The following is a 22,905-nucleotide window of genomic DNA, read 5'->3' as shown; positions in this document are numbered from 1 at the left end:
TTCTTTCTCTGTCTCTCCCTCTCTTCCTCTCTCTTCCTCTCCCTCTCCCCTCTCCCCCCTCCCTCCCTCTCTCCCTCCCTCTCTCTCCCTCTCTCCTCTCCCTCTCTCTTCCTCCCTCTCTCTCTCCCTCCCTCTCCCTCTCTGTCTCTGTCTCCCTCTCCCTCTCCCCCTCTCCCTCTCCCTCACTCCTCTTTCCCTTTCTCTCTCCTCTCTCCCTCTCCTCTCTTTCTCTGTCTCCCTCTCCCTCTCCCTCTCTCTCCCCCTCCCCCTCTTTCCCCCCCTCTCTCTCTCTCTCCCTCACCCCTCTCCCTCTCCCCTCTCCCTCTCCCCTCTACCTCTCCCCTCTCCCCTCTCCCTCTCTCTCCCTCTCCTACTCTCTCACTCTCTCCCTCTCCCTCTCCTTTTCTCTCCCTCTCTCTCCCTCTCCTTTTCTCTCCCTCTCCCTCTCCCTCTCTCTTTCTCCCCTCTCCCTCTCTCTTTCTCCCTCTCCCTCTCTCTTCCTCTCTCTCCCTCTCCTCCTCTCTCTCCCTCTCCCTCTCCTTCTCCCTCTCCCTCTCCCTCTCCCTCCCTCTCCCTCTCCTTCTCCTTCTCTCTCCCTCTCCCTCCCACTCCCTCTCTTTCCCTCCCTCCCTCTCCCTCTCCCTCTCTCTCTCTCTACCTCTCTCCACTTCTCCCTCTCTCCACCTCTCCCTCTCTCTCCTTCCCTCTCTCTCCTTCCCTCTCCCTCCCTCTCTCCCTCTCCCTCTCCCTCTCCCTCTCCCTCTCTCCCTCTCCCTCTCTCTCTCCCTCTCTCCTTCTCCCTCTCTCTCTCCCTCTCTCCCTCTCCCTCTCTTTCTCTCTCTCCCCTCTCTTTCTCCCTCTCCCTCTTTCTCCCTCTCCCTCTCTCTTTCTCCCTCTCCCTCTCTCTCCCTCTCCTTGTCCCAATCTCTCTCTCTCCCTCTCCCTCTCTCTCTCTCTCTCTCTCCCCCTCTCCCTCTCTCTGTCTGTGTAATTTATAAGGAAGTGTTCGGACCCGTTGAGAGTTGAAGACAAGGCAACCAGTGTACTTGCTGAAATTAGGGCAAAGTTAATCAACAGACTACTGGACCATGAACGAGCTTGGCGGCTTGATGCAGCAGCCAGAGCAAGGCGCAAAATATGCAGCGATAATTGAGTAAATTATTCTACAGATCTGCCGAGGGATGGTGATCGAATTTCACTGACAGGAGAGATCTCTTCATGGGGATTTTTTTAAAATTGCTTTTCTGTCACAACTTTAGCCTGTGAACTTCACGCAAACCCACATCTCATGAAATGATCGCTAGAGGAGAGACGAGAGTTACTGGCACCAATGAAAGGATTCTGCCCAGCTGTGCCTGCGGGACAGCGAGAGGGAGAGGGGTGTGAGAGGGGAGGGGGAGAGGGCCTTCTTATATTTGCCTAACCAGTGAGATCGAGCTCCCCGGGAGCGCAGAAGGAGAGCAGTTACCGGGAAGGGTCTGTGCGATGCTGCTTGTATTTGGCTCTGGTGGGTTTAACATTGCATATATCTCGCAGCTTTCCCACACTTGACTGGAGCCTAGCAGGAATTGGTATGTAGGCAGCTGCCTCTCCTTTTCCATCTTGCTGTTTCTCTCTTTCCCTTTCTCGTTCTCCTTCATTGTCTCTATTTCTCTTTTTCTGTCTTCATCTCTGTATCTCTCTCCGCTCTGTCTTTCTGCCTCTTCCTAATTGGTTGTTTCTCTTTCTGTTTGTTTTTCTCCTGCTCTGTCTCTCCTTCTCATTGTTAGTTGCTCTTTCTGTCCCTCTCCTTCTGTGTCTGTATCTCTCTGAATCTCTGTCTGTCTCTCCTGCTGTCGCTGTATCTCTCTGTGTCTCTCTCTGTCTCTCCTGTTGTCTCTGTCTCTGTTTCTGTCTCTTTGACTGTCTCTATCTCTCTCTGTCTTTGACCGTCTCTCTCTCCTGTCCTGTTTCTCTCCTGCTGTTTCTTTACCCCTTGTTTCTTCTTAGCTCTCTTTTCTGACTGTGTCTTTTTTTTAATCCAATGAGAAGTAACTTAGAACCATGTAGTTGGCTGCTGTTAACCCCTGTGCTGGACAGTGAGTGAGATGTGTGTGTACATTGAGCTGTGGACTGGAGTATTAACTGGTACTAGCTGGTGGGGGGGGAGGATTGGATTTTTAGCTGTCCTTGTAACTTGCGACATCGTGCAGGTCTGCCTCAAATGACGAATCCTCCCTTCCCAGAAACCTCTCTTGAGGTTGCGGGAGTGTTTTGCAGCCTGAATCTGTGCTGCAGAGACCCCTGGGGAGATAGCGATACTGCTGTCCTCAGATCAATATCCCGGGATATCACAACAGGCCAATTCCCACAATCCCATCCCATCCCATCAGTACCGAGTGTGGATGTGGGGACGAACCTCTCTGGCCTGAAATGATTTGAGGTTGGATTGGGGACAGACCAAGTGTTTGTTCACTGACCAGTTAAATCGCACAGACAAATCAGCAGCTGAGTGGAGGCACTGCAAACCTTTCAGGAGCGCCAGGCTCTCAGTTTATCTGAAGTTAACAGCATCTGCCTCTTCTCCCCGCCCATCGTTGGCTTTCCCCCCTCTGACTTTGTGAGGATACTTTCCTTCTCCTCATTGGCTTTACCCCCTGATCACCTCTGGGTTCTCCCCTCTCCTCGATGGGGATCCTGCTTCTGGATACACCCGCTATGTCACCGGGTTGATCACAGTGATAACTAGTGAAAAGAAACTCACCACAAACCAACAAGATGGTGATTGTATCAAACATACAATGAAAGAGGCAACAAATTATAGTACAATGTTATACCCACGAACACACGGTGTGTTGTTATATAATATATACAGGAGCGTTAATCCCAGTAACACACGGTGTGTTATTATATAATATATATACAGGAGCGTTATACCCGGTAACGCACGGTGTGTTATTATATAATATATATACAGGAGCGTTATACCCGGTAACGCACGGTGTGTTATTATATAATATATATACAGGAGCGTTATACCCGGTAACGCACGGTGTGTTATTATATAATATATATACAGGAGCGTTATACCCGGTAACGCACGGTGTGTTATTATATAATATATATACAGGTGCGTTATACCCGGTAACGCACGGTGTGTTATTATATAATATATATACAGGAGCGTTATACCCGGTAACGCACGGTGTGTTATTATATAATATATATACAGGAGCGTTATACCCGGTAACGCACGGTGTGTTATTATATAATATATATACAGGAGCGTTATAGCCAGTAACACACGGTGTGTTATTATATAATATATATACAGGAGCGTTATAGCCAGTAACGCACGGTGTGTTATATAATATATTCAGGAGCCTTGACGAGTGCTGCAGTGCATCCTGTAAATAGAACACAGTGCGTCGGTGGGGGGAGTGGGCGGGTGTTTAAGGTGGGGGAGGGAGTGGGTGTTTAAGGTGGGGGAGGGAGCGGGTGTTTAAGGTGGGGGAGGGAGCGGGTGTTTAAGGTGGGGGGAGTGGGCGGGTGTTTAAGGTGGGGGAGGGAGCGGGTGTTTAAGGTGGGGGAGGGAGCGGGTGTTTAAGGTGGGGGAGGGAGCGGGTGTTTAAGGTGGGGGAGGGAGCGGGTGTTTAAGGTGGGGGAGGGAGCGGGTGTTTAAGGTGGGGGAGGGAGCGGGTGTTTAAGGTGGGGGAGGGAGCGGGTGTTTAAGGTGGGGGAGGGAGCGGGTGTTTAAGGTGGGGGAGGGAGCGGGTGTTTAAGGTGGGGGAGGGAGCGGGTGTTTAAGGTGGGAGAGGGAGTGGGTGTTTAAGGTGGGAGAGGGGTGTGTGTTTAAGGTGGGGGAGGGAGTGGGTGTTTAAGGTGGGGGAGGGAGTGGGTGTTTAAGGTGGGAGAGGGGTGTGTGTTTAAGGTGGGGGAGGGAGTGGGTGTTTAAGGTGGGAGAGGGAGTGGGTGTTTAAGGTGGGAGAGGGGTGTGTGTTTAAGGTGGGGGAGGGAGTGGACTTCTTCGTCCTGGATGGTGTCAAGCTTCTCGAGTGTTGTTGGAGGGAGCCGCTCGCATCCAGGCAAGTGGAGAGTATTCCTTTGTGGTTCGTAGAAGCCCTCCGTTTCCGCCCGATTCTCTCTCTGCTCTGCATTGCTGTGCTTAGTCCATTGATTCCCGGGTTTATTGAATGAAACTATCCCCTTCTCTTTCTTCCCTCAGAGCCCAGGAGTTACGTGGAGTCTGTTGTCCGGACAGCGACAGTGGGGGGGTTTAGTCCACAGGTTCCCCCCACGCTTCAGGGCTACACAGTAGAAGCTCCAGCCCGGAACATCAACTGTCTCTCATCGTTCACCTCCCCCAGTCCAATATCAACAAGCAGTCCCCTGCCCGGCATGGAGAGGTGAGGAGGAAAACTCATTTTACCCTGGAGCAGAGTGAAAAAGGTGATAAATCTGTCTCAGGTCCCAGGTTTGATATCCAGTCTGTCTCTGGTCCCAGGTTTGATATCCAGTCTCTGTCTCAGGTTCCAGGTTTGATATCCAGTCTGTCTCAGGTCCCAGGTTTGATATCCAGTCTGTGTCTCAGGTCCCATGTTTGATATCCAGTCTGTCTCAGGTCCCAGGTTTGATATCCAGTCTGTCTCAGGTCCCAGGTTTGATATCCAGTCTGTGTCTCAGGTCCCAGGTTTGATATCGAGTCTCTGTCTCAGGTCCCAGGTTTGATATCCAGTCTGTGTCTCAGGTCCCAGGTTTGATATCCAGTCTCTGTCTCAGGTCCCAGGTTTGATATCCAGTCTGTCTCAGGTCCCAGGTTTGATATCCAGTCTGTCTCAGGTCCCCGGTTTGATATCCAGTCTGTCTCAGGTCCCAGGTTTGATATCCAGTCTGTGTCTCAGGTCCCAGGTTTGATATCCAGTCTCTGTCTCAGGTCCCAGGTTTGATATCCAGTCTGTCTCAGGTCCCCGGTTCGATATCCAGTCTGTCTCAGGTCCCAGGTTTGATATCCAGTCTGTGTCTCAGGTCCCAGGTTTGATATCCAGTCTGTGTCTCAGGTCCCAGGTTTGATATTCAGTCTGTCTCAGGTCCCAGGTTTGATATCCAGTCTGTCTCAGGTCCCAGGTTTGATATCCAGTCTGTGTCTCAGGTCCCAGGTTTGATATCCAGTCTGTGTCTCAGGTCCCAGGTTTGATATCCAGTCTGTGTCTCAGGTCCCAGGTTTGATATCCAGTCTGTCTCAGGTCCCAGGTTTGATATCCAGTCTGTCTCAGGTCCCAGGTTTGATATCCAGTCTGTCTCAGGTCTCAGGTTTGATATCCAGTCTGTGTCTCAGGTCCCAGGTTTGATATCCAGTCTGTGTCTCAGGTCCCAGGTTTGATATCCAGTCTGTCTCTGGTCCCAGGTTTGATATCCAGTCTGTCTCTGGTCCCAGGTTTGATATCCAGTCTGTCTCAGGTCCCAGGTTTGATATCCAGTCTGTGTCTCAGGTCCCAGGTTTGATATCCAGTCTGTGTCTCAGGTCCCAGGTTTGATATCCAGTCTGTGTCTCAGGTCCCAGGTTTGATATCCAGTCTGTGTCTCAGGTCCCCGGTTTGATATCCAGTCTGTGTCTCAGGTCCCAGGTTTGATATCCAGTCTGTCTCAGGTCCCAGGTTTGATATCCAGTCTGTCTCAGGTCCCAGGTTTGATATCCAGTCTGTCTCAGGTCCCAGGTTTGATATCCAGTCTGTCTCAGGTCCCAGGTTTGATATCCAGTCTGTCTCAGGTCCCAGGTTTGATATCCAGTCTGTGTCTCAGGTCCCAGGTTTGATATCCAGTCTGTCTCATGTCCCAGGTTTGATATCCAGTCTGTGTCTCAGGTCCCAGGTTTGATATCCAGTCTGTCTCAGGTCCCAGGTTTGATATCCAGTCTGTCTCAGGTCCCAGGTTTGATATCCAGTCTGTCTCAGGTCCCAGGTTTGATATCCAGTCTGTGTCTCAGGTCCCAGGTTTGATATCCAGTCTGTCTCAGGTCCCAGGTTTGATATCCAGTCTGTGTCTCAGGTCCCCGGTTTGATATCCAGTCTGTGTCTCAGGTCCCAGGTTTGATATCCAGTCTGTGTCTCAGGTCCCAGGTTTGATATCCAGTCTGTGTCTCAGGTCCCAGGTTTGATATTCAGTCTGTCTCATGTCCCAGGTTTGATATCCAGTCTGTGTCTCAGGTCCCAGGTTTGATATCCAGTCTGTGTCTCAGGTCCCAGGTTTGATATCCAGTCTGTCTCAGGTCCCAGGTTTGATATCCAGTCTGTGTCTCAGGTCCCAGGTTTGATATCCAGTCTGTCTCAGGTCCCAGGTTTGATATCCAGTCTGTCTCAGGTCCCAGGTTTGATATCCAGTCTGTGTCTCAGGTCCCCGGTTTGATATCCAGTCTGTGTCTCAGGTCCCAGGTTTGATATCCAGTCTGTGTCTCAGGTCCCAGGTTTGATATCCAGTCTGTCTCAGGTCCCAGGTTTGATATCCAGTCTGTGTCTCAGGTCCCAGGTTTGATATCCAGTCTGTGTCTCAGGTCCCAGGTTTGATATTCAGTCTGTCTCAGGTCCCAGGTTTGATATCCAGTCTGTCTCAGGTCCCAGGTTTGATATCCAGTCTGTGTCTCAGGTCCCAGGTTTGATATCCAGTCTGTGTCTCAGGTCCCAGGTTTGATATCCAGTCTGTGTCTCAGGTCCCAGGTTTGATATCCAGTCTGTCTCTGGTCCCCGGTTTGATATCCAGTCTGTGTCTCAGGTCCCAGGTTTGATATCCAGTCTGTCTCAGGTCCCAGGTTTGATATCCAGTCTGTGTCTCAGGTCCCAGGTTTGATATCCAGTCTGTCTCTGGTCCCAGGTTTGATATCCAGTCTGTCTCAGGTCCCAGGTTTGATATCCAGTCTGTCTCAGGTCCCAGGTTTGATATCCAGTCTGTCTCAGGTCCCAGGTTTGATATCCAGTCTGTGTCTCAGGTCCCAGGTTTGATATCCAGTCTGTGTCTCAGGTCCCAGGTTTGATATCCAGTCTGTCTCAGGTCCCAGGTTTGATATCCAGTCTGTCTCTGGTCCCAGGTTTGATATCCAGTCTGTCTCAGGTCCCAGGTTTGATATCCAGTCTGTGTCTCAGGTCCCAGGTTTGATATCCTGTCTGTGTCTCAGGTCCCAGGTTTGATATCCAGTCTGTGTCTCAGGTCCCAGGTTTGATATCCAGTCTGTGTCTCAGGTCTCAGGTTTGATATCCAGTCTGTCTCAGGTCCCTGGTTTGATATCCAGTCTGTCTCAGGTCCCAGGTTTGATATCCAGTCTGTGTCTCAGGTCCCAGGTTTGATATCCAGTCTGTCTCAGGTCCCAGGTTTGATATCCAGTCTGTCTCAGGTCCCAGGTTTGATATCCAGTCTGTGTCTCAGGTTCCAGGTTTGATATCCAGTCTGTCTCAGGTCCCAGGTTTGATATCCAGTCTGTGTCTCAGGTTCCAGGTTTGATATCCAGTCTGTCTCAGGTCCCAGGTTTGATATCCAGTCTGTGTCTCAGGTCCCAGGTTTGATATCCAATCTGTCTCAGGTTCCAGGTTTGATATCCAGTCTGTCTCAGGTCCCAGGTTTGATATCCAGTCTGTCTCAGGTCCCAGATTTGATATCCAGTCTGTGTCTCAGGTCCCAGGTTTGATATCCAGTCTGTGTCTCAGGTCCCAGGTTTGATATCGAGTCTGTCTCAGGTCCCAGGTTTGATATCCAGTCTGTGTCTCAGGTCCCAGATTTGATATCCAGTCTGTGTCTCAGGTCCCAGGTTTGATATCCAGTCTGTCTCAGGTCCCAGGTTTGATATCCAGTCTGCGTCTCAGGTCCCAGATTTGATATCCAGTCTGTCTCAGGTCCCAGGTTTGATATCCAGTCTGTGTCTCAGGTCCCAGGTTTGATATCCAGTCTGTGTCTCAGGTCCCAGGTTTGATATCCAGTCTGTCTCAGGTCTCAGGTCCCAGGTTTGATATCCAGTCTGTCTCAGGTCCCAGGTTTGCTATCCAGTCTGTCTCAGGTCTCAGGTCCCAGGTTTGATATCCAGTCTGTCTCAGGTCTCAGGTCCCAGGTTTGATATCCAGTCTGTCTCAGGTCCCAGGTTTGATATCCAGATTGTCTCAGGTCCCATGTTTGATATCCAGTCTGTCTCAGGTCCCAGGTTTGATATCCAGTCTGTCTCAGGTCCCAGGTTTGATATCCAGTCTGTCTCAGGTCCCAGGTTTGATATCCAGTCTGTCTCAGGTCCCTGGTTTGATGTCCAGTCTGTGTCTCAGGTCCCAGGTTTGATATCCAGTCTGTGTCTCAGGTCCCAGGTTTGATATCCAGTCTGTGTCTCACGTCCCAGGTTTGATATCCAGTCTGTGTCTCAGGTCCCAGGTTTGATATCCAGTCTGTCTCAGGTCCCAGGTTTGATATCCAGTCTGTCTCAGGTCCCAGGTTTGATATCCAGTCTGTCTCAGGTCCCAGGTTTGATATCCAGTCTGTGTCTCAGGTCCCAGGTTTGATATCCAGTCTGTCTCTGGTCCCAGGTTTGATATCCAGTCTGTGTCTCAGGTCCCATGTTTGATATCCAGTCTGTGTCTCAGGTCCCAGGTTTGATATCCAGTCTGTCTCTGGTCCCAGGTTTGATATCCAGTCTGTCTCAGGTCCCAGGTTTGATATCCAGTCTGTGTCTCAGGTCCCAGGTTTGATATCCAGTCTGTGTCTCAGGTCCCAGGTTTGATATCCAGTCTGTGTCTCAGGTCCCAGGTTTGATATCCAGTCTGTGTCTCAGGTCCCAGGTTTGATATCCAGTCTGTCTCAGGTCCCTGGTTTGATATCCAGTCTGTCTCAGGTCCCAGGTTTGATATCCAGTCTGTGTCTCAGGTCCCAGGTTTGATATCCAGTCTGTCTCAGGTCCCAGGTTTGATATCCAGTCTGTGTCTCAGGTCCCAGGTTTGCTATCCAGTCTGTCTCAGGTCTCAGGTCCCAGGTTTGATATCCAGTCTGTCTCAGGTCTCAGGTCCCAGGTTTGATATCCAGTCTGTCTCAGGTCCCAGGTTTGATATCCAGATTGTCTCAGGTCCCATGTTTGATATCCAGTCTGTCTCAGGTCCCAGGTTTGATATCCAGTCTGTCTCAGGTCCCAGGTTTGATATCCAGTCTGTCTCAGGTCCCAGGTTTGATATCCAGTCTGTCTCAGGTCCCAGGTTTGATATCCAGTCTGTCTCAGGTCCCAGGTTTGATATCCAGTCTGTCTCAGGTCCCAGGTTTGATATCCAGTCTGTCTCAGGTCCCAGGTTTGATATCCAGTCTGTCTCAGGTCCCAGGTTTGATATCCAGTCTGTCTCAGGTCCCAGGTTTGATATCCAGTCTGTCTCAGGTCCCAGGTTTGATATCCAGTCTGTGTCCCAGGTCCCAGGTTTGATATCCAGTCTGTGTCCCAGGTCCCAGGTTTGATATCTGTGAACCAGTTTGGTTTTATGGCAATCTGGCTGCTCCTTCTGGTGATTGCTGGGTCTCTCGTCCATTACCGTAACCATTGCACCACATCCATGAGTACCACCGACACTCTGCTCAAGCAGCCATTTCTCATCTGTGAGTGTCAACAGACTATTCAACCTTAGGAGGCAAACGCACGCATCTTCCAATAGTGGTCACTGGATACAGAAGCCTGGCTGGCCCCTCCCCAACCCGGTCCTGGGACGCTGAGGTTATTTGTGGAGCTCCAACTGGTTCACTAACTATGCCTGCCACACCTTGAGTGAGATCAGCTCCCTCAGCACAGGCCGGGGATCGAGCCTGGGCCTTTCCTGCTCGGTGTGGGGGGGCCTCAGTCCCACACCTTGGGTGAGATCAGCTCCCTCAGCACAGGCCGGGGATCGAGCCTGGGCCTTTCCTGCTCGGTGTGGGGGGGCCTCAGTCTCACACCTTGGATGAGGTCAGCTCCCTCAGCACAGGCCAGGGATCGAGCCTGGGCCTTTCCTGCTCGGTGTGGGGGAGTCTCAGTCCCACACCTTGGGTGAGGTCAGCTCCCTCAGCACAGGCCAGGGATCAAGCCTGTACCTTTCCTACTCAGTGTGGGGGGGCCTCAGTCCCACACCGGGTGGTACAGTTACCCACTGAACCCCCAGGGAGAGTTACACAGATCTTTCAATGGGAGATCTGAAGGGGGAGACTCCATTTTGCTTGAACGTTCCTCCCGACCGGAATCAGGAAAACTAGGGGACATTTCTGACGTTTAAGGGGTAGTTTATTTTCCGAGTTGGTGCTGCTCAGTGGGGTCTTGTACCTGCCAATCTGGGAAGCACTGCCCACGATTTTGCGACAAATTGGTTGGAGATTGGTGGGCAGCGCTTCTGAAAGTTTGGTGCCCACTGCCAGCAGACGGCGAGGGTGACGGCACAGACTCGGCCCACGATGCCTCTTGCCTCTCATTCAGATAAGCTCCATCTTAAACGTTCTTTTTCTCCGCAGCTCCTTCGTCGCAAGCTGCTCGTCAGCAGACGCCAACGGGCACAGTACCACCCTGCCCCAGCCCTCTCTCGATTCCAGTTTGAGATCGACAAGCCTCTCCCATCCTTCATTCGCCGACAGCAGCTATCTCAATGCCACTCCTTCCAACCACTCGGGCCCAGGCACAGGCAGCTCCTCGGGCAGCTACGTGGCGGTTCCTGACTGTTCGCCAATCTCCGGCGGACTCCATCCAGACGGACCCCCGCGTTCTCACGTCAGTGCGGTGGGGGTCCACGGGCCAGAGAGCCCCCAGTCCCTCCATCGGACCGTGGCCACCAATACCCCAGCAAGCCCATCCTACAGCAGGAGAATGGTCAGTCCCGGGGAGCTGGTGACCCCTGGAAGCCCGAGTATGAATAGGAACCCATTGGGCGCTCATGGGATCCTGACTGGCACGTCAAGTAGCCCCGTTATGTCCAGATATCCTGGCATTGTTAGTGCCAGCGCGCCAGTCACCCCAAGCAGCCCAGTCTTGGAGCCCTACCCTCTGTACGGCTACTCGACTCCTGCGGCGCAGTTGGACGAGAGATATCCTGTGCTGTCACGCCAGGGGAGTTCCTCGGGCTACGCTTCACCCGGGACGCCAGGCTTTCCCGTCTCGCCGGCTTACTACAACTCGGGCACCAGCAGCCCAGCCCACCCTGCGCCCAACGGCTCCCCTCCGCCCAGAGCCTGCCCGCTCCTCGCCCCTCAGCCAGCGCTGCCAGAGAAGAGGCGAATGTCGAGCGGCGACCGTTCCAACAGCTCGACCAACTATGCCACCGTCAACGGCAAGACCATCTCGCCCGTCTCCAGTGGGATGTCCAGCCCGAGCGGGGGCAGCACGCCCAGTGTGTCCTTTCCACACACATTACCCGACTTCTCCAAACTCTCGCTGACCGGTGAGCACAGCACTTTGCTTATACATTTCAAATTCTGCCTTTTGTCTATTCTTGTGATCCAGCCGTGGTTGGGAACTGCCACAAAGAGTGGCAATAAACTGCCCGTGTCATTGATGGTCAATGACAGGAATATCTCCCGGGAAACGTTGTATTCAGGTGTCCATTCTTCATCAATGGGGGGAGAGCGGGGCAGTGGGATTAGTTTGGGATTGATACAGGGCTATGGGGAGAGAGCGGGGCAGTGGGATTAGTTTGGGATTGATACAGGACTATGGAGAGAGAGTGGGGCAGTGGGATTAGTTTGGGATTGATACAGGGCTATGGGGAGAGAGCGGGGCAGTGGGATTAGTTTGGGATTGATCCAGGGCTATGGAGAGAGAGCAGGGCAGTGGGATTAGTTCGGGATTGATACAGGACTGTGGGGAGAGAGTGGGGCAGTGGGATTAGTTTGGGATTGATACAGGACTGTGGGGAGAGAGTGGGGCAGTGGGATTAGTTTGGGATTGATACAGGGCTATGGAGAGAGAGCGGGGCAGTGGGATTAGTTTGGGATTGATACAGGACTGTGGGGAGAGAGTGGGGCAGTGGGATTAGTTTGGGATTGATACAGGGCTATGGGGAGAGAGCCGGGCAATGGGATTAGTTTGGGATTGATACAGGGCTATGGGGACAGAGCGGGGCAGTGGGATTAGTTTGGGATTGATACAGGGCTACGGGGAGAGTGTGGGGCAGTGGGATTAGTTTGGGATTGATACAGGGCTATGGGGAGAGAGCGGGGCAGTGGGATTAGTTTTGGGATTGATACAGGGCTATGGGGAGAGAGGGGGGCAGTGGGATTAGTTTTGGGATTGATACGGGGCTATGGGGAGAGAGCGGGGCAGTGGGATTAGTTTTGGGATTGATACAGGGCTATGGAGAGAGAGTGGGACAGTGGGATTAGTTTGGGATTGATACAGGACTATGGAGAGAGAGTGGGGCAGTGGGATTAGTTTGGGATTGATACAGGGCTATGGAGAGAGAGTGGGGCAGTGGGATTAGTTTGGGATTGATACAGGACTATGGAGAGAGAGTGGGGCAGTGGGATTAGTTTGGGATTGATACGGGGCTATGGGGAGAGAGCGGGGCAGTGGGATTAGTTTGGGATTGATACAGGGCTATGGGGAGAGAGCGGGGCAGTGGGATTAGTTTGGGATTGATACAGGGCTATGGAGGGAGTGGGGCAGTGGGATTAGTTTGGGATTGATACAGGGCTATGGAGGGAGTGGGACAGTGGGATTAGTCTTGGGATTGATACAGGGCGAGTACAGGAACTGCAGATCAAGTTTATAATTCATGCGATACATGATTTAGGATCATTCAGTGCAATCTCTGGATGCAGTCTCTTCATTGCACGGACACTTGGAAACCAGCAGAACCTTTCACTGATCATAAAATGAAACAATTACATCGAAGGTGGCAAATGGCTAAAAAAAACTGAAGGTCCACCCGACTCACTAAATGACAGTGATGGATACTGTAACACGCTTGTATTTCATCGTTTCCAGGTGGCCTGTGCTTTCTCCAATCTCACACTCCCTTCACTTTCCCCAATTTCTTGCTCTCTGTTTCCTTCATTCTTTCCTTCTCTTCCTCTTTTTCAGTTTTATTGTTATTAATAACATTTGCTGTCTGAAGTGCCTGGGACCTGTCAGATTTATTGGACCCAGCCCTCTCTCTCACTCTCTCTTTCTCTCACTCTCTCTTTCTCTCGCTCTCTCTTTCTCTCACCCTCTCTTTCTCTCACCCTCTCTTTCTCTCACTTCCTCTTTCTCTCACTCCCTCTTTCTCTCACTCTCTCTTTCTCTCACCCTCTTTCTCTCACTCCCTCTTTCTCTCACTCTTTCTCTCACTCCCTCTTTCTCTCACCCTCTCTCACTCTCTCTTTCTCTCACTCTCTCTTTCTCTCACTCCCTCTTTCTCTCACTCCCTCTTTCTCTCACTCTCTCGTTCTCTCTCCCTCTTTCTCTCACTCTCTCTTTCTCTCACTCTCTCTCTCACTCCCTCTTTCTCTCACTCCCTCTTTCTCTCACTCCCTCTTTCTCTCACTCCCTCTTTCTCTCACTCTCTCTTTCTCTCACCCTCTTTCTCTCACTCCCTCTTTCTCTCACTCTCTCTTTCTCTCACTCCCTCTTTCTCTCACTCCCTCTTTCTCTCACTCCCTCTTTCTCTCATCCCCTTTCTCTCACTGTCTATCTCATCCCTTTTCTCTTACTTACACGGCACTTTATCAAATGCCTTTTGAAAGTCCATATACACCACATAAACCGCATTGCCCTCATTGACCCTCTCTGTTACCTCATCGAAAAATTCAATCAAGTTAGTTGGCTGACCTGAATCAATCCACCCTCGTCCAAGTGACTGTTAATTCTGTCCTGGATTATTGTTTCTAACAGGTTCCCCACCACCGAGGTTAAACTGACTGGCCTGTAGTTGCTGGGTTTATCCTTACACCCTTTTTTGAACCAGGGTGTAACATTTGCAATTCTCCAGTCCTCTGGCACCACCCCCGTATCTACGGATGTTTGGAAGATTATGGCCAGTCCCTCCGCAATTTCCACCCTTACTTCCCTCAGCAACCTAGGATGCAGGCCCTAGGAGCTGGATAGATTTCTAGACACAAAGGCATCAAGGGGTATGGGGAGAGAGCGGGAATATGGTATTGAGATAGAGGATCAGCCATGATCATATTGAATGGCAGAGCAGGCTTGAAGGGCCGAACGGCCTGCTCCTGCTCCTATTTTCTTTATTTCTGTTTCTATGCATCCCATCCGGACCGGGTGACTTATCTACTTTAAGTACAGCCAGCCTTTCTAGTACCTCCTCGTAATCAATTTTTAGCCCATCCAGTATCTCAACTATATCTTCCTTTACTGAGACTCTGGCAGCATCTTCTTCCCTGGTAAAGACAGATGCAAAATACTCATTTAGTACCTCGGCCATGCCCTCTGCCTCCATAAGTAGATCTCCTTTTTGGTCCCTCCTCTTACTACCCGTTTACTGTTTACATGCCTGTCGAAGACTTTTGGATTCCCTTTTATGTTGGACACCAGTCTATTCTCATACTCTCTCTTTGCCCCTCTTAGTTCCTTTTTCACTTCCCCTCTGAACTTTCGATATTCTGCCTGATTCTCACTTGTGTTATCAGATCTAGAATGAAACCTGTTTTTAAAACACCTTTTTTTATTTTCTGTCCCTCTCAGATGGAAGCCCAGAAACAAGAGCCCACGTAAAGTTCGTCCAGGACACGTCCAAATACTGGTACAAACCAGACATCTCCCGAGAGCAAGGTACAGAGGGGCATGTTTCACTAAGGGAATGTTGAGGGTATTGGTGGGTGGGGGATTTTCAGTCTCTGGGGGTCCATTGAGGGTCCCACAGGAGCAGGGAGCTTGTTTCTCCTCCCCCTGGGCTGGGTGCCAAGATGAGAGCTTAAGACCCCACTCCTTCGCCCCCCCAGTCCCCCCCTCCCCCCAACTGACCCTCCGACAGTGCGGCGCTCCCTCAGTACTGACCCTCCGACAGTGCGGCGCTCCCTCAGTACTGACCCTCCGACAGTGCGGCGCTCCCTCAGTACTGACCCTCCGACAGTGCGGCGCTCCCTCAGTACTGACCCTCCGACAGTGCGGCGCTCCCTCAGTACCGACCCTCTGACAGTGCGGCGCTCCCTCAGTACTGACCCTCCGACAGTGCGGCGCTCCCTCAGTACTGACCCTCCGACAGTGCGGCGCTCCCTCAGTACTGCACTGAAGTGTCAGCCTGGATTTTGTGCTCAAGTATCTGGAATCGGGCTCAAACTCACGGTCTTCTGACTCAGAGGCGAGACAGTGACAGCCACTGGGCCATGGTTGGGGCCCAGGTCTCATCCCGCTCTCTCTGCCCCAGTGTCTGTGGGCCAACGAGGGCAGCTTTGTGAGGGACGGTTGGGATCGGTGCGTCGGTGATTGAGGCGATACGTCCGTGGCTTCACTGCGAGGTGAGTGGCTCAGGGCGGACGGAGGGGATTGGAAGTGTCTGGGATGGGTCAGTGTCCAGGGTCACACACAGGGTCAGTACTGGCCAACTGCCCAAACTCCAGCGAGAGTCAGTGCCTTCAGGAGGGGAGGTGATGGGGGGCCGTTCACTTCACCAGGGCGAATCCTTGTGCGAGATTTCACTGCCAGCCCTGAATCTCACAAGGCAAACGCAGAATGTGGAAATTCCCCGGTGTTTCTTCCACAATTCTCAGATACACTCGCCATCAGTGAGCGTCTGGCCTGGGAGCAAAGCCTCAAAGAACAAACCGTCTGTGTTCAAAACTGACTTGTTTGTGTCATTGTCTGTTACATTTTCAGAATAAAATGTAATAATATCTCCTCTCCCTCCTCCCTCACCCTCTCTCTCCTCTCCCTCCTCCCTCACCCTCTCTTTCCTCTCCCTCACTCTCTCTCCCCTCTCTCCCCCTCTCCCTCCTCCCTCACTTTCTCTCCCCTCTCTCCTCTCTCTCCTCTTGCTCGCTCTCTCTTTCGCTCTCTCCCCCCTCTCTCCCCTCTCCCTCCTCCCTCACTTTCTCTCCCTCTCTCCTCTCTCTCCCCCTCTCTATCGCTCTCTCCCCCTCCCTCTCCCCTCTCCCTCCTCCCTCGCCCTCTCTCCCTTCTCTCCCTCCTCTTGCTCTCTCCCCTCTCCCTCTCCCCTCTCCCTCACCCTCTCCTCTCTTCTCCCTCATCCTCTCTCATCTCTCTCTCCTCCCTCACCCTCTCTCCCCCTCTCTCCTCCCTCACCCTCTCTCCCCCTCTCTCCTCCCTCCCCCTCTCTCCCCCTCTCTCCTCCCTCACCCTCTCTCCTCTCTCTCTCCTCCCTCACCCTCTCTCCCCCTCTCTCCTCCCTCACCCTCTCTCCCCCTCTCTCCTCCCTCACCCTCTCTCCTCTCTCTCTCCTCCCTCACCCTCTCTCCCCCTCTCTCCTCCCTCACCCTCTCTCCCCCTCTCTCCTCTCTCTCTCCTCCCTCACCCTCTCTCCCCCTCTCTTCTCCCTCTCCCCTCTCTCCTTCCTCCTCTTTCCCTCTCTCACTCCCCACACTCTGAACTGTGCCCTCCTCTAATCCTACGACCCCACCAGCGATTGCACTCCTGAGGGACCGGGATCCTGGAGCGTTTATCATTCGAGACAGCCACTCGTTCCGTGGGGCCTACGGACTGGCGATGAAGGTTTCCACACCCCCTCCGACCATCGTACAGCAGAGTAAGAAAGGTACGGACTCAGCTCTCACAGCCACTCCGAGATTGTGAAGGGAATCGGATAAATCCCAGCAAATTGCTCCGTGTGGGGAAGGTTCAAATCCTAGGGACACAAGTCAAAAATGGGGAAATGAGGATAAGCACATAGGGTAGGCACATTCCTTATAAAGTGAAGGGCAAGGCTGGTAGAAGTAGGGAACCTTGGATGACTCGGGAGATTGAGGCACTAGTCAAAAAGAAGGAGGAGGCATATGACATGCATAGGCAGCTGGGATCAAGTGGATCCCTTGAAGAGTATAGAGATTGCCGGAGTAGAGTTAAGAGAGAAATCAGGAGGGCAAAAAGGGGACATGAGATTGCTTTGGCAGATCAGGCAAAGGTGAATCCAAAGAGCTTCTACAAATACATAAAGGGCAAAAGGGTAACTAGGGAGAGAGTAGGGCCTCTTAAGGATCAACAAGGTCATCTATGTGCGGAACCACAAGAGATGGGTGAGATCCTGAATGAATATTTCACATCGGTATTTACAGTTGAGAAAGGCATGGATGTTAGGGAACTTGGGGAAATAAATAGTGATGTCTTGAGGAGTGTACATATTACAGAGAGGGAGGTGCTGGAAGTCTTAACGCGCATCAAGGTAGATAAATCTCCGGGACCTGATGAAATGTATCCCAGGACGTTATGGGAGGTTAGGGAGGAAATTGCGGGTCCCCTAGCAGAGATATTTGAATCATCCACCGCTACAGGTGAGGTGCCTGAAGATTGGAGGGTAGCAAATGTTGTGCCTTTGTTTAAGAAGGGCGGCAGGGAAAAGCCTGGGAACTACAGACCGGTGAGCCTGACATCTGTAGTGGGTAAGTTATTAGAGGGTATTCTGAGGGACAGGATCTACAGGCATTTGGAGAGGCAGGGACTAATTAGGAACAGTCAGCATGGTTTTGTGAGAGGAAAATCATGTCTCACGAATTTGATTGAGTTTTTTGAAGGGGTAACCAAGAAGATAGATGAGGGCTGTGCAGTAGACGTGGTCTACATGGACTTCAGCAAAGCATTTGACAAGGTACCGCATGGTAGGTTGTTACATAAGGTTAAATCTCATGGGATCCAAGGTGAGGTAGCCAATTGGATACAAAATTGGCTTGACGACAGAAGACAGAGGGTGGTTGTAGAGGGTTGTTTTTCAAACTGGATGCCTGTGTCCAGCGGTGTGCCTCAGGGATCGGTGCTGGGTCCGCTGTTATTTGTTATTTATATTAATGATTTGGATGAGAATTTAGGAGGCATGGTTAGTAAGTTTGCAGATGACACCAAGATTGGTGGCATTGTGGACAGTGAAGAAGGTTATCTAGGATTGCAACGGGATCTTGATAAATTGGGCCAGTGGGCCGATGAATGGCAGATGGAGTTTAATTTAGATAAATGTGAGGTGATGCATTTTGGTAGATCGAATCGGGCCAGGACCTACTCCGTTAATGGTAGGGCGTTGGGGAGAGTTATAGAACAAAGAGATCTGGGAGTACAGATTCATAGCTCCTTGAAAGTGGAGTCACAGGTGGATAGGGTGGTGAAGAAGGCATTCGGCATGCTTGGTTTCATTGGTCAGAACATTGAATGCAGGAGTTGGGATGTCTTGTTGAAGTTGTACAGGGCATTGGTGAGGCCACACTTGGAGTACTGTGTACAGTTCTGGTCACCCTATTATAGAAAGGATATTATTAAACTAGAAAGAGTGCAGAAAAGATTTACTAGGATGCTACTGGGACTTGATGGTTTGACTTACAGGGAGAGGTTAGACAGACTGGGACTTTTTTCCCTGGAGAGTAGGAGGTTAAGGGGTGATCTTATAGAAGTCTATAAAATAATGAGGGGCATAGATAAGGTCGATAGTCAAAATCTTTTCCCAAAGGTAGGGGAGTCTATAACGAGGGGGCACAGATTTAAGGTGAGAGGGGAGAGATACAAAAGGGTCCAGAGGGGCAATTTTTTCACTCAAAGGGTGGTGAGTGTCTGGAACGAGCTGCCAGAGGCAGTAGTAGAGGCGGGTACAATTTTGTCTTTTAAAAAGCATTTGGACAGTTACATGGGTAAGATGGGTATCGAGGGATATGGGCCAAGTGCAGGCAATTGGGACCAGCTTAGTGGTATAAACTGGGCGACATGGACATGTTGGGCCGAAGGGCCCGTTTCCATGTTGTAACTTCTATGATTCTATGATTCTATGAGGAGTGAGAAGGGATCGGGGGGAACTTGTTCACCCAAAGGTCAATCGAGATTGTAAAATAGGCTCCCAGGGAAGGAGGTTGGAGTGGAGAGTGGGGTCGAGGGGCAATTAGATCTGTTTCTGGGGAGAGCAGGGGTTGAGGGATATGGTGAGAAGGTGGGTAGGTGGGATTGAGGGATATGGAGAGAAGGTGGGGAGGTGGGATTGAGGGATATGGGGAGAAGGTGGGTAGGTGGGATTGAGGGATATGGGGAGAAGGTGGGTAGGTGGGATTGAGATCGGTCAAAAAGGGATGGGATTGTTGTGCCTATTATCCTTTTTCGGTTCATAAACAGTTCTGGGGCTGGAATTCGTCTCGGGCATTAGTGCAAAAGGTGCAATAGCAAATTGGCTGCCGGATTTACACGCTGCCCGATTTACACGCTGCCCGATTTACACGCTGCCCGATTTACTTTTCTGTTAATGGAAAATAAATTCCTGCGGGTGTAAAATGTACGACCCGTTCACTGTCTTACACTAACACCCAAGACCAATTTCACCCACACAATTGGAGCTTTTGTACACCCACTAAGGCCTGTACACTCACTGGAGCCTGTGTACACCCACTTGGGCCTGTGTACGCCCACTAGGGCCTGTGTGCACTCTGTGGGGCCTGTGTGCACTCTCTGTGGGACCTGTGTACACTCTGTGGGACCTGTGTACACTCTCTGGGGCCCGCGCGCACTTTCTGGGGCCTGTGTACACTCTGCAGGGCCTGTGTGCACTCTCTCTGGGGCCTGTGTACACTCTGTGGGGCTTGTGTGCACTCTCTGGGGCCTGTGTACACTCTGTGGGGCTTGTGTGCACTCTCTGTGGGGCTTGTGTGCACTCTGTGGGGCTTGTGTGCACTCTCTGTGGGGCCTGTGTACACTCTGTGGGGCTTGTGTGCACTCTCTGGGGCCTGTGTACACTCTGTGGGGCTTATGTGCACTCTCTGGGGCCTGTGTACACTCTGTGGGGCTTGTGTGCACTCTCTGGGGCCGGTGTGCACTCTCTCTGGGGCCTGTGTGCACTCTCTGGGGCCTGTGTACACTCTGTGGGGCTTGTGTGCACTCTCTGGGGCCTGTGTACACTCTGTGGGGCTTGTGTGCACTCTCTGGGGCCAGTGTGCACTCTCTCTGGGGCCTGTGTGCACTCTATGGGGCTTGTGTGCACTAACCCGAGCCTGCAAACAGTGATTGCCAAGGTAGCCCACTGCCCTTCAGTGTCAGAGAGAGGTACTGCATCCTCTGGCATGCGTTTCATGCTCCGATGTGTGATCCAGATCCATGTCGATATTTACCTCTCCTCACTCAGATTAATGTATTGTATAAATCACCGACAGAATGTTTTCCATTGTCCAGGTGACATAACCAATGAGCTTGTCCGACATTTCCTCATCGAGACCAGTGCTAAGGGTGTGAAATTGAAGGGCTGTCCCAACGAGCCGTACTTTGGTAAGTGGCAAGTCGTGTTAAGCTGAGCGCTGTGAGAATAGAATCGCGGCTTATATCAAAGGGAACCCAGAAGTCTTTTATAAACATATAAATAGTAACAGGGTCGTCAAAGGAAGGGTGGGGCTGATTAGGGACAAAAAGGGAGATCTTCTTATGGAGCAGAGGGCGTGGCTGAGGTACTAAAGGAATACTTCACATCCGTCTTCACCAGAGAAGAGGATACTGCAATTGGAGGTAGGAGTGATATTGGAGAGGATAAAAACAGATAAAGAGGAGGGACTTAAAAGGTCGGCAGTTCTCAAAGTAGAAAAGTCACCCGGTCCGGATGGGATACATCCCAGGTTACTGAGGGAAGTAAAGGTGGAAATTGCGGAGACTCTGACCACAATCTTCCAATCCTCCTTCGATATGGGGACGGTGCTGGAGGACTGGAGGATTGTAAATGTTACACCCCTGTTCAAAAAAGGGGAGAGGGATAAACCCGACAATTACAGGCCAGTCAGACTAACGCCGTGGTGGGGAAACTTTTAGAGACAATAATCCGGGACTAAATTAATTGGCACTTGGAAAAGTGTAGGCTAATAAATGAAAGTCAGCATGAATTTATTAAAGGAAAATTGTGTTTGACTAACTTGATTGAGTTCTTTGATGAAGTAACGGAGAGGGTCGATGAGGGCAGTGAGGTTGTTGTTGTGTATATGGACTTTCAAAAGGCATTTGATAAAATATCACATAATAAACTTGTTAGCAATTATTAAAGCCCATGGGATTAAAGGGACAGTGTCAGTGTGGATACAAAATTGGCTAAAGGACAGAAAGCAGAGAGTAGTGGTGAACAGTTGTTTTTCAGACTGGAGGGAAGTTTACAGTGGTGTTCCCCAGGGGTCAGTATTAGGACCACTGCTCTTTTTGATATATATTAATGACCTGGACTTGGGTATAGAGGGGATAATTTCAAAGTTTGCAGATAACACGAAAATTGGAAATGTAGTGGTGGGGTAGGCATGGGGGATGGGTGGTGGGGTGGGGGATGGGTGGTGGGGTGGGGGATGGGTGGTGGGGAAGGTGGGTGGGGTGGGGCCCTTTGTCACAGGAGGCTGGGGGAATCAGAGAGTGAGTCAGTTCCAGGCCTGTTCACACATTCTGCCTCAGGGACAGTCCGAGGCCGGCAGGAACCTGAGGAAGGTTGTAGGCCGGGGACTCTGGTCAGGGCTGGGGTCATCAACTCGGGGGGAACAGTGGAAGATCAAGGTTAAACATAAAGTGAGTCTGTCATCAAATACCATCAGTGAATCCTGGCTTTGTCTGTGTATGTTTGCACGTCTATTTGTGTTTCTGTGTATGTTTGTCTCCATGTATGTATCTGTATGTGTGTGTGATTATCCATGACTGTTTGTGTGTGTCATGTCTGTGTGTGTGTCAATGTATGTTTGTATCAGTGTGTCTGCGTCCTATATATGTGTGTGTCTATTTGTGTGTGTCTATGTGTGTGTCCATGTATGTTCATGTGTCCGTGTGTCTATGGACATGTATGTGTGTGTCCATGTATGTATGTGTGTCTCTCTATGTAAGTGTGAGTCGATGTATGTGAGTGTCTATGCATGTGTATGTATGTGTGTCTATGTATGTATGTGTGCATGTATTTTTTTTTATTCGTTCATGGGATGTGGGTGTCGCTGGCGAGGCCGGCATTTATTGCCCATCCCTAATTGCCCTTGAGAAGGTGGTGGTGAGCCGCCTTCTTGAACCGCTGCAGTCCGTGTGGTGAAGGTTCTCCCACAGTGCTGTTAGGAAGGGAGTTCCAGGATTTTGACCCAGCGACGATGAAGGAACGGCGATATATTTCCAAGTCGGGATGGTGTGTGACTTGGAGGGGAACGTGCAGGTGGTGTTGTTCCCATGTGCCCGCTGCCCTTGTCCTTCTAGGTGGTAGAGGTCGCGGGTTTGGGAGGTGCTGTCGAAGAAGCCTTGGCGAGTTGCTGCAGTGCATCCTGTGGATGGTACACACTGCAGCCACAGTGCGCCGGTGGTGAAGGGAGTGAATGTTTAGGGTGGTGGATGGGGTGCCAATCAAGCGGGCTGCTTTGTCCTGGATGGTGTCGAGCTTCTTGAGTGTTGTTGGAGCTGCACTCATCCAAGCAAGTGGAGAGTATTCCATCACACTCCTGACTTGTGCCTTGTAGATGGTGGAAAGGCTTTGGGGAGTCAGGCAGTGAGTCATTCAGGGTACGGTAGCATAGTGGTTATGTTACTGGACTAGTAATCCAGAGGCCTGGACTAAAATCCAGAGTCATGAGTTCAAATCCCGCCACGGCAGCTGGTGAATTTAAATTCAATTAATTAAATAAAAATCTGGAATTAAAATATAAGTACCAGTAATGGTGGCCATGAAACTACCGGATTGTCGTAAAAACCCATCTGGTTCACTAATGTCCTTTAGGGAAGGAAGCCTGCCGCCCTTACCCGGTCTGGCCTATATGTGACTCCAGACCCACAGCAATGTGGTTGATTCTTAATGGCCCAGCAAGCCACTCAGTTGTAAAATCTCACTACGAAAAGTCATAATTAGAATAAAACCAGAC

General features: G+C 51.1%; 1 protein-coding gene across 8 annotated transcripts in view; it reads left to right on the top strand.

Moving 5' to 3' along the window:
• The window catches only part of tns1b (tensin 1b), a 611,533-nt gene that overhangs the window by 567,128 nt on the left and 21,500 nt on the right, over positions 1 to 22,905 (top strand). For all 8 annotated transcript variants that reach the window (XM_067986941.1, XM_067986942.1, XM_067986943.1 and 5 more), the window contains 5 exons: positions 4,205 to 4,385; positions 10,456 to 11,375; positions 14,615 to 14,701; positions 16,509 to 16,640; positions 20,231 to 20,323. In XM_067986941.1, coding sequence (XP_067843042.1) covers positions 4,205 to 4,385; positions 10,456 to 11,375; positions 14,615 to 14,701; positions 16,509 to 16,640; positions 20,231 to 20,323 — 1,413 coding nt within the window. The remainder of the gene's footprint in view (positions 1 to 4,204; positions 4,386 to 10,455; positions 11,376 to 14,614; positions 14,702 to 16,508; positions 16,641 to 20,230; positions 20,324 to 22,905) is intronic.

The sequence above is a fragment of the Heptranchias perlo genome, chromosome 7 (assembly GCF_035084215.1).
Source record: "Heptranchias perlo isolate sHepPer1 chromosome 7, sHepPer1.hap1, whole genome shotgun sequence".
Lineage (NCBI taxonomy): Eukaryota > Metazoa > Chordata > Chondrichthyes > Hexanchiformes > Hexanchidae > Heptranchias > Heptranchias perlo.
The sequence above is the reverse complement of the archived record's forward strand: the minus strand, read 5'-3'. Positions and strand labels throughout refer to the sequence as shown.